Consider the following 14500-nt stretch of genomic DNA (forward strand, 5'->3'; position numbering starts at 1 on the left):
TATATATATATATATATATATATATATATATATATATATAAACGTATGTCCTTAGGGGTTCAGTGCTCGATTTATTTATTTATTATATCTATATTTTCTTTCTTTCTTTCTTTCTTTCTTTCTTTCTTTCTTTCTTTCTTTCTTTCTTTCTTTCTTTCTTCTTTCTTTCTTTCTTTCTTTCTTCCAGGGCCAGTATCTGTCGAAATTAGATTATTCCTTCAATCATTTAGTTGAAACTCATAAACTTTCATTTCCAGTAAATTTTACACCATCATAACCAATTCAAAAGGTTTTTTGATTTTTTTTGTCACTCCTCTCTGGCCGTCGCTTTTTAATTTTTTTGTCATAGCTCATACACTAGGTATTTACAAGATGTTTAACATCACGCAGAAGTTGGCCCTAAAAATAAAGTCAGATATGGGATATAAAGTGTGATCTGCCATGTGCTCCATGGTGAACACGTGCAAATGGGTATCTTGGTGACTAATCGAGCCACATGATTTTTTTTCCAAGGGAAAAGGAACGTGGTCCATTTTTTCCCCCGAAACATGTCAATAACGTGAAGGGATGTATTGGTATATATGGTGGCGAAGAGGAAGCTAGCCTTAAAAATCAGGCCTAATTTTTTCGTCCGTCGCGTGGGTGACAACATCGAGAGTGCGTGGGAACACTGTACTTCTCAATGGAACCTTAAAATGCCCATGTGCCGGCCTATACATTTCACGAGTGACTACCTCTTTCTAATAATATATCACTTCGTTCTGTTCCGAAAAAGCTGCAATAGCTAGGCTGATATAAAACCCCCATGTTCCGGCAGTTTTTGCCAAGGTTGTCTAACATTATGAATCTGAAGGCTTAACTCTGAGTGTAAAGTGGCAAGATCGTCAGCGGAAGCTTATTAACCAAGTTATCACAGCACATATATGTAAGTTGGAGACCGCCATGCATGATTGTGTGATCCGTTTCTCAATAATTGTGTAGTGTATTTTGATCAACATTTTGACCCGATGGAAGGCATTTCGCATTTGTATTAACTCTAGGCTGCAAAATCGGAAGACTAGAGTTCGATGCTTATTTATAGTACCAAATGTGGATGTTAGTCTCTTTTACCCTATGGTCTTCATGTACATCGTTCTCGTCTGCATTGCCATTCTCTCGTGAGACTATCTAGACCTATAAGCAACGCGATCGGTAGACCTCAATGGCGAAAATACCTGTAGTCGATCTATCAGAAGTTGTAGCTTGTTCCAATTTATGTGTTCAGTAGTCGCCCAACGGGAATATATCATTGACAATTCAATGCTGTTTAATAATCGCACGATTCATTTTTATGAATTCCTGCCTCAGCATCTAAAATACCATCTGAAAGTTTTGCAATCAGAGCGTCAGGCGTTTGCCAGACTATTCCAGGAAGAGCATGGAAACAATGGAAGAAGAATATAACCAAGAAACAAGTAGTAGTAAGGTGAGTGCTGTATCTCCACACTCGACTTTCGTGTGCATGTGGCTGAATTACGTGACTCCACGGGTGATTCTAAATAGTAATAGGACTCACAAATTCAGGGGATTCAGCGTTAATGTTGATAACAGATCAAATGCCCAGTTTTAATTTATTTTGTTATCTATTGTACTTTTATGGTGCAAGGGAACGATTATTACTGCCCAAGCTGTCTAAAATATGGAAGAGAATCAATCCCATTCACAATATTCAACCAACAATGTCAACCCGGTCAGTGGGTGACCTTTAGTTGACACAATGACTTTTGGGTGTCGCTATTAGGCGGAGTATACAATAGTTTCCATCATCATTTTGTGCAATATTACTCTAACTCGTTACTGCAGTAGGTTTATCTTTTTTCGCTATACACCCTGGGTTCGTCTACCCAATAGATAGCTGACGATTACATACAACTAACCCTCGTCGATGCACCCGCTCGACAAACATCTCAGATCACCAGAACGATATATCTATCATTTCGCAAAAATGAAAAACCTTTCTCCGGGTTGCGAACATATGGAGGCGAAATTCTGACTGGTAGAAATAAAAATACGGAAATGTGTGCATACAGAAGGCTAATACGTGAAACAATTTTATTGTCGACTGAAAGTCAAAACGACGTTGCTTCGTTACGAAACGGCTTGTGACAGAATCATATGATCCTCACCACCTGATCACGGGATCACGTGATCAATGATAATTGTTTGGTTCGAGCAAGCAAGAAAGTATGACGGTGCTGCCTTGACCGTGGATAATACGGCGCCCTCATATGACATTCATTGCCAGATAAAAGTGATGCAGAGCTAACTAACTTCTCCCGTGCTCTCTCGTAAGCTGTTACATTTGCCACGGACGGGAAATGTATTTCGAATAACCTGCACACAGGTGTTATATGTTTGCAAGAGCTAGAACTGTCTGTCTCCGGCATCGATAATGTCACACGGTTGGGTTTTTTTTGCAATCTCTCGGCAGAAAGAATATCGATCGCCTGAAATACATCACGGGCGGTCATAGTACATTTTAGTGGCCAGGGGAAACAGGTTGCGTAACAATAAACAATCAAAGCGGAAGCCATTTTCGTTAAATACTCGGTGGGGGGATTTTACTTTATACTGACAAGGAAGTAAAGATGGAACGACCTCCTTAGAACTTATTGTTAATCGGTCGTTTAAATCCCTTGTATTATATATTTATCTACTCATTAATTTCAGTGTTTTTCTTAGAATTGAAGGGTGCGAGTACATATTACAAGTATAAGAAGTTTTATTTACTTGAATCAAGACTTCGTTAAATGGGAAGAAAAGTCTGTTGATTCCTGGAACTCTGTGACAACCCTTGGAGAGGAGGTTGAAATGTAAAATTTTCGACAATCGTGATTTCCAATCGACCTCGTCACTGGAATTTCTCTCTCGAAGTGCCATGCTAAAAAAGCAAGACAGACTGAATGTAAACTTCGAAATACCACAGTGTAGCTGATGTTAATTATCGTGGTTATTTTTTCGTCAGGTCGGGGTTTTTCTGTGTCCTCATCGGAAAAATTATGTTCGTAGGAAGTAAAAACTGAAATGCAGTAATGAGTCTTTGAACGGGCTGGTGTGGTTACGATCGAAGGAAGATGCGTTGTGGACGTAACCTTAAAGCGAGAAGCAGATGACGAAATTCATAACTGCTAATTATCGGGGAAATTCCTTTTTACATATATCACTCTGTCTCTGCCAACGACATTTGACAAACACTCAGACACCCCTAACAATAGTCTGGCTGACACCTTTGTCATATGACGACATCGTGTGTGCTGAGTCGTGAGCCTTTGTCCAGGCACCCAATGACCCGTCGTTCAGGTAAAAATGTACAGCAGTCGGCTACAACGCTGGGAATTCACGGTTACTCATCATGACAGATCCATATAGCCCTGACCGATAAACAGTATTAGTGTGATATTCTTGCTGATAGCTCTAAAGAATAGACACGTTGTTTCGGAAGGAAGTTTCTCTATCGAGAACATCCTAACGTCATGTGCAGGTACATGTGTAAGGTATTGAAGAAAGGAAGTGCATAACTCACAGTCGGATTGGGATTCGGAATCTTGGCGGATGAGCTATAAGACTGACTTGCAAGTTATATTTATATTCATACACCAGTTGATCTGTCGGGTTGTCAAATGTTTGACTCTTTAAATATGTTTATCATCAGATACTTTAATTCAAAACAAAAAGTGAGCAAAACAAAAGTGGCAGAAATATGCAATGGAAATAAACGTATCTTTCTAATGTTTCAAACTCCAAAGACTTTAATAATCTTATTCGCTTTACAGCCCGTGAGTTTTCTACACTTGCAGCTGTCACACGAATGTTGTTGCGTATGTTGTCAATAATTACCGCAGTGCAACCAGCGGTACTAGTACGAAACTGATAGAAGAAGACCCTCATTTATTCTGATTATTTTAGAGCTGTATGGGTTACAGTATTGTTCACGGTTGAGCACGACACTGACGCAAACATCACGAACTGTTCACGGGTCATTGATCGCTCCGATCCCGGAAGCAGGGCTCCGCATGTTGTATTTGCTCTGCCACAAATTAGCCGATGACATACCTCGATTTTGGCAAACTAACACTTCAGTTTTCGAATGCACATCTTTGTATAGGAGCCTCATTCCAGTATGTCGCGTACAAAGCAAAACATGTGTGGAGATGGCCCGGGGACAGCCAGAGTCTGAAGTAGGCATGAGCACTGAAATTTATTTTTGTCGAAATGGTATTTAACTGTTTGTACCCGCTGGTAGCAATGTCATGGAAAATTGGTATTAGGCTATAGGCCGTGTTCCAAAATCACTGAAAAGAGGGCATTTTTGTTCAACATTACGATCCGTGAAAAACGAGAAAAGGGGATACATTCTCCAAATACCTAGCATCATACAATTGGTATACTTAAAACTCACCCAAAAATGTGGTTTGGTTTTTCTATTTTCAGAACTACAGTTCAAACCGGGGAATCCAAATGTAGAACAGTGTTTCCCCGGGATACGACCATTTTCTTCCTAAGTATCCAACTTTTAAGTTTGCTTGTTCCAGCTATGCAGCCTGTTGTGTATAACCCCGAAACGTGCAAGTAATTTTGAAAACAATCCAATTGCTTTATTAAAGATTGACATTGTGTCATTATCCCTCCTTCTCCGAGATATTGAAAATTAGGGGTGTCTTATTTTCTTGTAGAAACATCAATAAAAGCTGTTTTGAAAATTTGCGGAACAAGCATGTATACCCAGCAATCCTGGGAATGCTACTGCTGGAGGGAGGTTTGCGATTTACGATACTGAACCAACTCCTAGACAAAGGGTTTATACCTGTTGTCCGAGCCAGGGACAGTCCCTCCGCATGGTGTGCTAAATGGAGGTTGAAAAGAATGCGGAAACTCCTACGCTCGACCTTTGTGTTATTTCGCTGTCGAATTGTATCGCATTTTTCAACGGCTGGAATTCGCTCCTGTTCATTGTCTTATACTTAGGGTTTCCCCCTAATTATGTCCATCTGACGGTGGTCGTGAGGTGGTACTCTATCCAGACAGTACCTTTTATTGTTTCTGAGAACCTTTGCGAGTAAGTTCCGCAAAAATGTACCAGGATACGGGGACGAGAAGCGATTCGAACCACAGTGAGATATTCGTTGGTCGTAATTTCTCGCGGTACAGACGAATCACACTTCCGGGTACTATCAACAGATTAACTGCCCCGAACTTTGCAAACAGGAGATCTGCAGGCGCGTCGTAAGTGTGCTGTTTGACTCTGAGACCAGACTTGGCCGAATCTCAACTGATCTCAACCTCCGACGACCGGCGGATCTCGCAAGAATCTAACCTGATTCGTGATCAGATCTCGGTTCAGATGACGGATATAGTCTTACAGGGTACCACCACCTCAGTGCGTATCAGTTTTGGTGTGATTGAGTACTTCGAGTTTTTTTAGAAAACATTTGACCCCATAATGCCATGTTTTAGGGGTTACTCTTGAACCAAACCAAAGGCAACGTTATTTTATTTTCCCTCTTTAAAAACCTGCGATTTTGTTCAGTGTTGGTACCAGGCTGTCAATTCATGAAGTATGTACATGTTGAAATGTCACCGCAAGCAAAGATATTGTCATACATCAGTAAAATCCTGCCACCAGAGTGGTTTTAATACAAGGTGTGTCATATAACACCCCTGGGGTGTTTAAAATTGCTCTTCTTGGAATAGCTGACTCAGTCACCTTTCCTTGCATTCCACAGCCAATCCTGAGTGAAGACGACCGCCTTCAGCTTCGAAGATTGAAGAACAGGCAAGCAGCGGCAAAGTGTCGAAACAGAAAGAAAGATAAGATTGAAGCTCTTCTGAAGGTATGTCATAGCGAGATCTCGCGAGGTTTTGATATTCCACTGGTTCCAGCTTTATGGTATAGCTACTTATGGATCAGCATAGTTCAAACATTTATAGTGACCTTTCTGCAGCCTTCGACAGCCCTGTTATTAATCAAGCGCAGTTTGTTACGGTTGCGTTTACAAACACCCCTGGAGGGGCGGGAATTTTTTTGCAGGGGGAGCTAAAAAAATGGGGTAAATTTGGGGACTTGAAAATATTTTAGGACTGAAAGGGGGATTTTAAACAAAATAATGATGCTGCCGATGCTCCCCGCTGCCGGGGTAATTTAATTCTTTTGAGGTTGTCAGGGGCTATTTGAAAAAATAGAGAAAATTTTCTAGATGCTCCCCATCCAAAGGTGTTTTTGAACATAGCAATATATCCTGCTGTAACATCACGGTCATGCAAGAGAATATAAAGCCCCGTGCACCAGAGGAAATAGTCTAATTATACCACTATCTGAGGAACAGACTACCTAGGCCTACTCAATAAATAGTTCATTCTCACCAACGCATAAACCCCTGAATGACAAACTCATGCCGTCCTGTTAAGAAATGGAGGTAGCATCATGGTGCCCATGATCAAACATTGCCACTGCCTTATTAAACCACTTTACCTTGTGTTGGCGCGTTTTTGTGGCGAGAAAACTGTTATCAACATAGTGCACGCACGTCGTTGAAGGAATCAAGTGCCGAAAATAAATTGCGAGGGTGTTGATGTTTGATGATGGCTGGTCGGTGGTGATGTCCACCAAGAGTTCAAAGGGTTATCCACTTCTCCCCCGTTCTTTGTATAAACCATTCAAGGTTTGTGGTCACGATGGAGACTGTTTCTTCTGAAGGCCGCAAAAAACGTTGATGGCTTTCAGCAAATATCGCAGCCAAAAATATATTCTCCCTCCTTCACTGATCTGAAGAAATGTGAGTATATTGATTGTAGTTTCCTTACCAGTAGAGGTAAATTGAACCACTATGTTTATCATTTATTTATTTATTTATTTATTTATTTATTTATTTATTTATTTATTTATTCATTCATTCATTTATTCAATAATCACTACAGTACGTCAATGACACATTAAGTTAAGACTCAGGTGGAATTCAATCGAAGGAAAATAATTACTACACAGCAACAGACAGTCGTCCGCTGTTTGGTTTACACAACAACAGACCGTCGTCCGCTGTTCGGTTTAAAAGGATAAATATCCTTATAAATGATGTGTTTTCCACTTCTCATACAAACGTCATTGATTTTTTATGAGCGTCTGTAGGCTGTAATCTACATGTATATTTATTTGTCGATGCTATTTTTCTCACCGTCGATAATGGCCAAACCCCAAATTTCACAAGACTTGTTCCCTTCAACTTCATAAGTTCCCATTTTCGCTTCCTATTTCACGAAAATTCTCAGTGGCCGTGGAATACAATGGCATGTTTGTCTCCGAGCATATCTGTCTAAACACACTGGTGTGTTCTAGCATCCTATATAGTATACGATGTGCCAGAAAGGCAGAAATGATTGTCTTGCTCGAACCTTTATAGGGTATTGATGAGCTGTTTGATCTTCAGCTTTACCTAAACTTTGTTGGTATTTGCAAATGTTGCAAGCTGTAACTTTCTTTTATCGATATTTTTGTTTTGTACGTCACTTGCAAGTTCTTGTTCTACCCGGCAAAACACATTGAATAGACCACTACTTAGCTTGCCAAGAAAATGTCTACACGTGCAATAGGCACTTATATTTATTGTACTTGGGCCTCAGCCCAAGTACATTTGTTTTCATTCCGTGGGAAAAAACTGTAAGGTATAACCATTTCTGGCTGAGACCAGGGAGGGCAAAATGTATTGGCTTCATCTTTCTTGGCATAATAAATGGCGTAATGATGTTAACTGAATGGAAGTGCTGCTCTCAGCCAGTCTTGAATAAGTGAGATGTGAATATAAATGCTTCTCTATCTGAGTTTTTGCCACAAAATCTTCTGAATATAATCAAAATGTGCATCGAAATGCAACAATTAATGCACCCTCCGTTTACTAGGCGATGGCACGACCCGTGCTACACCCACTGGACGAGCCAAAGTGGGAGGGGTAATTTCGGTTTGGTCGAACAGGAGGGCTCGAGACCAGAATTTAACATTTAAACTTGAAACATGTTTAATCACTGACAAGATGTGGATTAGTGTTAATCAAAGAGAAAGTTTGAAAAGGAAAGGTTTTATATCCCGGACACAATGAAAAACATTACGACTGGAAACTGTAACCCCGGTTGAGAATAGTAACGCCCACAGCGATGGAGAACACTTATCCTTGAGCTGAGAAAACCAGACCATCATTTCGAAATAGAGCTGCAGATTCGAGAAGCTCGTTAAAAATAGCTAGGTACACCCCGTAAGGGGTGGTTTCGAGTCTTGAGGGCAAATTTCGCCTCCTTCATTTAGAAATCGTACGTTTGTTTTTCCAGGGGAACACATCATTTGACACAAAATTGCATGAAAAGGGGTCGCCAGTAAGCACGTGGTCAAATCTGGCATAAGAAACAATATGAAATGTTGGGTAAAGCCAGTCCAAAATAAACTGATTTGAACTTTTGTGTTTTGTAATTTATACCACTGCAGTAACATGACTTTTTTTTGACAACATCACACAATGTAATACGTTTTGAAACTGAATACTCCGACGTATTCTGTGTCCCCTTTGCTAAAAAATACGGTATGCCGATTACCATGTAAGGAGATGATGACGTCAAGACAGATTTGTAGTGCGTTTGGTCTTGGATGGTGCACGAAGTTTTGTCGAGGTAGCTTGTGTATTTATTTCCTAAATGGGAGATATTAGGGTCGATCTAAAAGGCCGAAAAATGTTATGATACTCTAAGCGAGCTGAACTCCAATGCGAATGGTTGGATAATTTGGAGGATGTCTAGACTGATCTCGTCTCATTTATTTGGCGGTCAGTATTGAATTTCAACTGCGTCACAAGTTTGCGTCGAGCGGTCAACGAACGATATTTTAGAAATCTGGAGACATGGCACATCGCAGTTTTATTTTAGTATTTTATATTTTACAAAAGATGTAAGAAGCAATGATTTTGTTGAAAATTCTGAAAAAATATAGGAAGATTTGATCGCGAACACATTTTCACTTGGGGGTCAACTAGCCCTGCGTACGATGCTGTGTGTTCCGCTACAGCTAACCGCCCCGCCCACCACAGCCCTGCAAAGACCCGTACGTTGGGTCGGTGACTTCAAATCCATTTTGGGACTTGACGTAAAAAGCCAAATTACTGCCGAAATTCAGCGTTCTTGGGCCCAAGTCGTATCCCAGCCTACCTCAGCTACTCGATCGCTTCCAAAAATGACAGTCTTTTATTCACTTCTCGTAAATAACCGTCGATGTCGGCAACTCTCTCGCTGGCCCTGCGTACGATGCTGTGTGTTAGCTGTAGCACATAGCATCGTACGCAGGGCCAGGGGTCAACATGGGGTCGCAGCCATGTTGCCTCAATTAGCTCAAAACTTATTTCTGTCTGCACTCAAAACTCAAAAATGTCGCATATGAACCTGAAAAATCGATGTAATTTTGTCAAACTTCGGCGAAATTTCAGCCTATAGACAAAATTTCATCTAGGTAAGGTAAATTTACTGAAATTTGATCGACAAATAATCCTGAGCGTGAACGTGACAGCTCGCCTTCTCCGGGAAGTCATGCATCCGGCCACAGTCGCTCGAGAAGCGAGAAATACCTCGCTTCTGTATACTCGTCTATGGGGCGAATAGTCCCAGAGCTGAATAGCTCTCGAGCGACTGAGATCCGGCCAGCTGCCCATATGGCCGGGTGCATGAGATTGTTTTCAAGCGACGGCGGCAGACCGTCGACCGTACGGGGCTCTGGATATGAACCTACCGCCGGTGTAGCTGTAATAACTGTTGCGTTGTTTTTAATCACCACGGACGAAGTCCGAGGGGACTTATAGGTTTGGTCATGTCCGTGCGTCCGTCCGTCCGTTCACGCCTACAGTACCCAACCCCATACAGATGCACGTCGATTTGTTTCACAATGCTATCAAATTTGGCCGTGTTAGAGGACTTTTTAGTTTACACCTCCATAGACTCCCATGTATAAGGCAGTTCTCCATAGACTCGCATGTATGATGCCAAGAAAAATAAAAATTTAGTTTCTCATCGTATTCATATTGCCTAAAGGATGCAGTGACACAGTTTTTTGTCCCACGGATAAAGTCCAGGGGGTATAGATTGGCTCATATCCGTCAGTGAGTGCATCAGTGAGTCCATCGGTTCACGCAGATATCTCAGACATTTGACAAAATATCATGTGACCTTGGTGACCTTTGACCTCAAATATACATTATTGTCCATAACTCAGTAACCACAAGTGCTACACCCTTCATATTTGGTATGAAAGGACACCTTATGACACCATATATTGTACCTCATTAATTATGTGCATATCTTATTTTGAGCGAGCCAATAGAGCTAGAGGTCTGATTTTTGGTATATAGGAATAACTTAGCAATACAATTATTATGACAAAATGTGACGTGACCTCAATGACCTTTGACCTCAAATATATATATTTGTCCACAACTCAGTAACCACAAGTGCTACATCCTTCATATTTGGTATGATAAGACACCTTATGACACCACATATTGTACCTCATTAATTATGCGCATATATAATTTTGAGCGCGCCAATAGAGCTGGAGGTCTGATTTTTGGTATATAGGAATAACTTAGCAATACAATTATTTTGACAAAATGTGACGTGACCTCGATGACCTTTGACCTCAAATATATATATTTGTCCACAACTCAGTAACCACAAGTGCTACACCCTTCATAAATGGTATGATGGGACACCTTATGACACCACATATTGTACCTCATTAATTATGCGCATATCTAATTCTGAGCAAGCCAATAGAGCTGGATGTCCGATTTTTGGTATATAGGGATAACTATAGGGTAGAAATCTAAATATGCCCATCTAAATATTAGACATCTACCATCGAGAACAAAAGAAATTTGCTGTAATTTGAATATTTAAGGAGTTTAAGCAATTCCCGCTATAAATAAAGAACCCCTGCCTCAAACTCCACAAAAGTTGCTAGACATATTTTGCCGTTGTCATGCCATTGCTTTGTTTAATAACCAGTTAATCAAATGCCTCATTGACAGGAGGAAATTCAAGACATATTTGAATAGTAGTATATATTGTCCTCAAAATTACTCTATCACGGCCCAAGTACTCATTGCCTTCAGCAATACTGCCTTGTTACTTTTGAATTCTCTAATCTTAACCGGCATTCACTTGTCAACAATGACAATGCAGTCTACATATGTACACATTGAGTTGACAAGCTGAGTACTGTGTATCTCAACATGCGTTGGGGTGGGGGTAGAACAAGAAACTGTAGTTGTCATGAAAACAAAATTAGTCAAACAATCATCAAAATTTACAGCTACAGGCCCTTTAAAATTCTGTTTAAGGTCATTTTACCCTCCAGGCATCTATAGCCTCATAGAGGCACCCGTATTGATTCAGAAATGTATTTAAAAAATTAAATTTCGAAGTCACCATTCACTGAACAGAAACGGATAGGTTTTAAGCCTGTCGCACTTTTCTACGCACAAAACACACCCCAACTCGAACCTATAAGTTGAGTGACTATAGGCTGTCTTCGCATGTGACCTCAAGTATTAACAGCGGCGCTGTTCACTTTTCTTGTTGCAGGAAGTTGACAGACTAAGTCTTAAAAACAAAAATCTGCAGAGCCTAGTCCAGCGACTACAGACCGAAGAAGAGGAGTTGGTGCTTCTCCTACGCAGTCACCTAATGCGATGTAAATACGCTACGCACTATGTGAAAGTGTAGCCTGTCCTTTGCATTGATATTTTGAAGAATTTTAACAGACGAGGTTTAAAGTTCGAATTCTTTTCAATTTTACTTAGCAAAATTACCATCTTAGAGACAGAGGTAACAGATTCTGTTTAGGATTAATTATAATGAGATGTTTGCTATTTTAATTTATAAAGTTGTAACTAATTTTTTTGAAAAAAAAACATGCACCATAAATATGCCATCCATCAAAGTTTGGCGCTGTTAAAGATTAATTACCATGGGGTGTACTTAAATGTATATTTGCTATTTAATTTGTCAAGTTGTCACTAAAGTTTTGGAACAAGCATGTACCGTAAATATGCCATCCGTCAAAGTTTGGTGCTAAAGCAAAAGAAAACAAACAACATGAAGATGATCTTCTTTTATTAGTTACGCAGCCCATGGCTAATTCGGATGTCTGGATCTTTGCGTCGAATTTTAGCGCCCTCACGTTTCCCTGAGAGAAATGAGCAGGACAGGTGGCAGATGAATGTACTTCCGTATTTGGCAAATGATATTATAGTCTTGGATAAAATAACTATCAAAGTGCATCAGCTCGCTTGAAATTGTTGTGTGAAAAGCTGGTATAGAAAACTCTAAGTGCGCAATCTATGGTAATCCTTATCATCCTGGGAGGGATTTCCCCTCGATAATTTCGCTTCGTGCATTGCGTCAACTTTGGTCCAGTATTTGAAATTTATGATACAGTTTAGCGTGAAAAGGGTAATCTAAAGCGTAATTAATGATATCCTTCCACAGACAATCCTGACAGAGTTGTTAGTAGCTTATGGCAACAGATAATTGAAATATGTAAATAGGTCATCAATACGGAAGTTCGGCAGGGATATTCGTCCGACGCATAGCAACATGCGATCGATGACTTTGCAAAGGGACGCCACGCATTGTGCAACTGCATCTGAAAATATTGAACGATGCCAATGTAACAACAAGTGGGAAATATTTCTTCTCATTTAAAGTGTTTTCCGTTATTTTTTTGTGCTGTTTGCAAAGTAAAGGTACCGGTTTCTAATCCAATAGTGTTTTCAATTTATCAATGCAGCCTTTGTATGTGTTTAATGTGCAACATTGTTACTAACTGTATCCCGGCGGTCAGGGGTAGAGTAGAGTTCAATGCTAGGCAGTAACACGGCATATCTGTTGTGAGCGATGTGATATTCTTTGCGAGGGCAGCAATTGTGACATCCTTTTGGCCTACCTCTTCTTGGGGCTGATTTTCAAGATTATGGAAGATTATGGACTGAAGATTATGTAAACAAATTTCTCACCGGCTTAGTTCTTTGAAAATCAGGCATTTTATTTCCCCACAGATTTCTAGATATCACACAAGCTTGGCGCCATTTTGAATTTCAATCATCGGTAAATATTGAGTAATTTGTTTGTCTTGTTCCAAAAGTTTCACGGTGAACCCCGATTTTTACTCTGTAACGAAAAATGTTGACGAAAGTTTGCTTTTGGAAAGTTTGAGTAGGGGGTTTATATACTTAGAGGGAAGGATCAAATTTTCTTAATTTTTAAGGAACAAAGGATCAAATTTTCTTAATTTTTAAGGAACAAAGGAACAAAAAAATAAAATATTATCAAACAACACACGTGTAACTTTATGAACTGATCACAGTGTAAGGTCTATCTCTGGAGCGTTTCATGTTCTTTGTTTCAGAAAGTTTAGTCCACATTACAACTCATATAATTATAATTATCAGATCAATTTCAAATGTGACCATGGATGAGAATACGATCAAACCAGTAAAATCACTAGATACAACATTAAATGATTTGCGCCATTTTTTTCCTTTTGGTTCTTTTATTTCAAATCGCATATATGCATCAAGGTCCATGCTTATTTGAGTAAATTGAATGATTCCTGAGATATCGGAGGCAAAAGAGAGACCCTAGAACACTGACGAAGATAAATTATGACATTGGCTCCTATGTGAATACATGCCACATCTGCCTTAGAATATCAGCTATCGTTTAGCGTTGAAATGGGTCGCTTTTGATAACGGGGAGAATGTATAGAACAGCATATATGAGAGAGAGAGAGAGAGAGAGAGAGAGAGAGAGAGAAGAGAGAGAGAGAGAGAGAGAGAGAGAGAGAGAGAGAGAGAGAGTGTGTGTGTGTGTGTGTTGTACAATAACTGGCTTCTCCACAACGCATTTTTACAAGAATCTATGGAGCCTATGAACAGCGGTTAATAGTTCGTTTAACCTGTACGAGAGTTCACAGTTATCACATCCCAAATTTCCAGGGAAAATCCCTTGTGCCTATCTTACCCTACACGTCAATCCTAACAGGTCACATTCATATGAAAGTTCACTTACATTGCTGGTGAGGAGCAGAACTTTACTATTATACAAATGCTGCCCAAACTTTCTAAAATGATAGAACGCTTGAAAAACGGAGTTGGATCTATATCTAGTCCTAGTATTTTTGCATTCGGAGATTTTTTTTGGCAATGTGTATTGGCGAAGGCAAAACAATCCCGAAGGCAAAAATACTCCGGCAAGGGACCTAGACTAAGTTGGATCCGATCGAATTTCAGAACTGGACTTTCACAAAATGCTGTGATTCTGGTGAAGTGACATTTGTGCATAGCTTTTTGAAAAAAAAACGGGAGCTGACTGGTCGTAAACTGTAGGGATGAACTCATATATGAAGCTACTTTGACCCAGACTAGGGGGTATTCTTCCA

General features: G+C 40.0%; 1 protein-coding gene across 3 annotated transcripts; it reads left to right on the plus strand.

The window, feature by feature from the left end:
* The first annotated feature begins 571 nt into the window (after positions 1 to 571).
* On the plus strand, positions 572 to 13342 carry LOC139149947 (jun dimerization protein 2-like). Of its 3 annotated transcripts, XM_070722017.1 has the most exons (4): positions 572 to 925; positions 1348 to 1465; positions 5763 to 5870; positions 11644 to 13342. In XM_070722017.1, exons 2-4 carry the CDS (start codon positions 1418 to 1420, stop codon positions 11782 to 11784), a joined length of 297 nt encoding a protein of 98 aa, XP_070578118.1. In that variant the 5' UTR covers positions 572 to 925; positions 1348 to 1417; the 3' UTR covers positions 11785 to 13342. The 3 variants fall into 3 exon arrangements, 2 of the variants coding, with proteins under 2 accessions (XP_070578118.1, XP_070578119.1); XM_070722018.1 differs by lacking the exons at positions 572 to 925; positions 1348 to 1465 and adding an exon at positions 4923 to 5416; XR_011556174.1 differs by lacking the exons at positions 572 to 925; positions 1348 to 1465 and adding an exon at positions 4931 to 5262.
* Positions 13343 to 14500: the final 1158 nt, after the last annotated feature.

This window comes from Ptychodera flava, chromosome 14, assembly GCF_041260155.1.
Source record: "Ptychodera flava strain L36383 chromosome 14, AS_Pfla_20210202, whole genome shotgun sequence".
NCBI classification, from domain to species: Eukaryota; Metazoa; Hemichordata; class Enteropneusta; family Ptychoderidae; genus Ptychodera; species Ptychodera flava.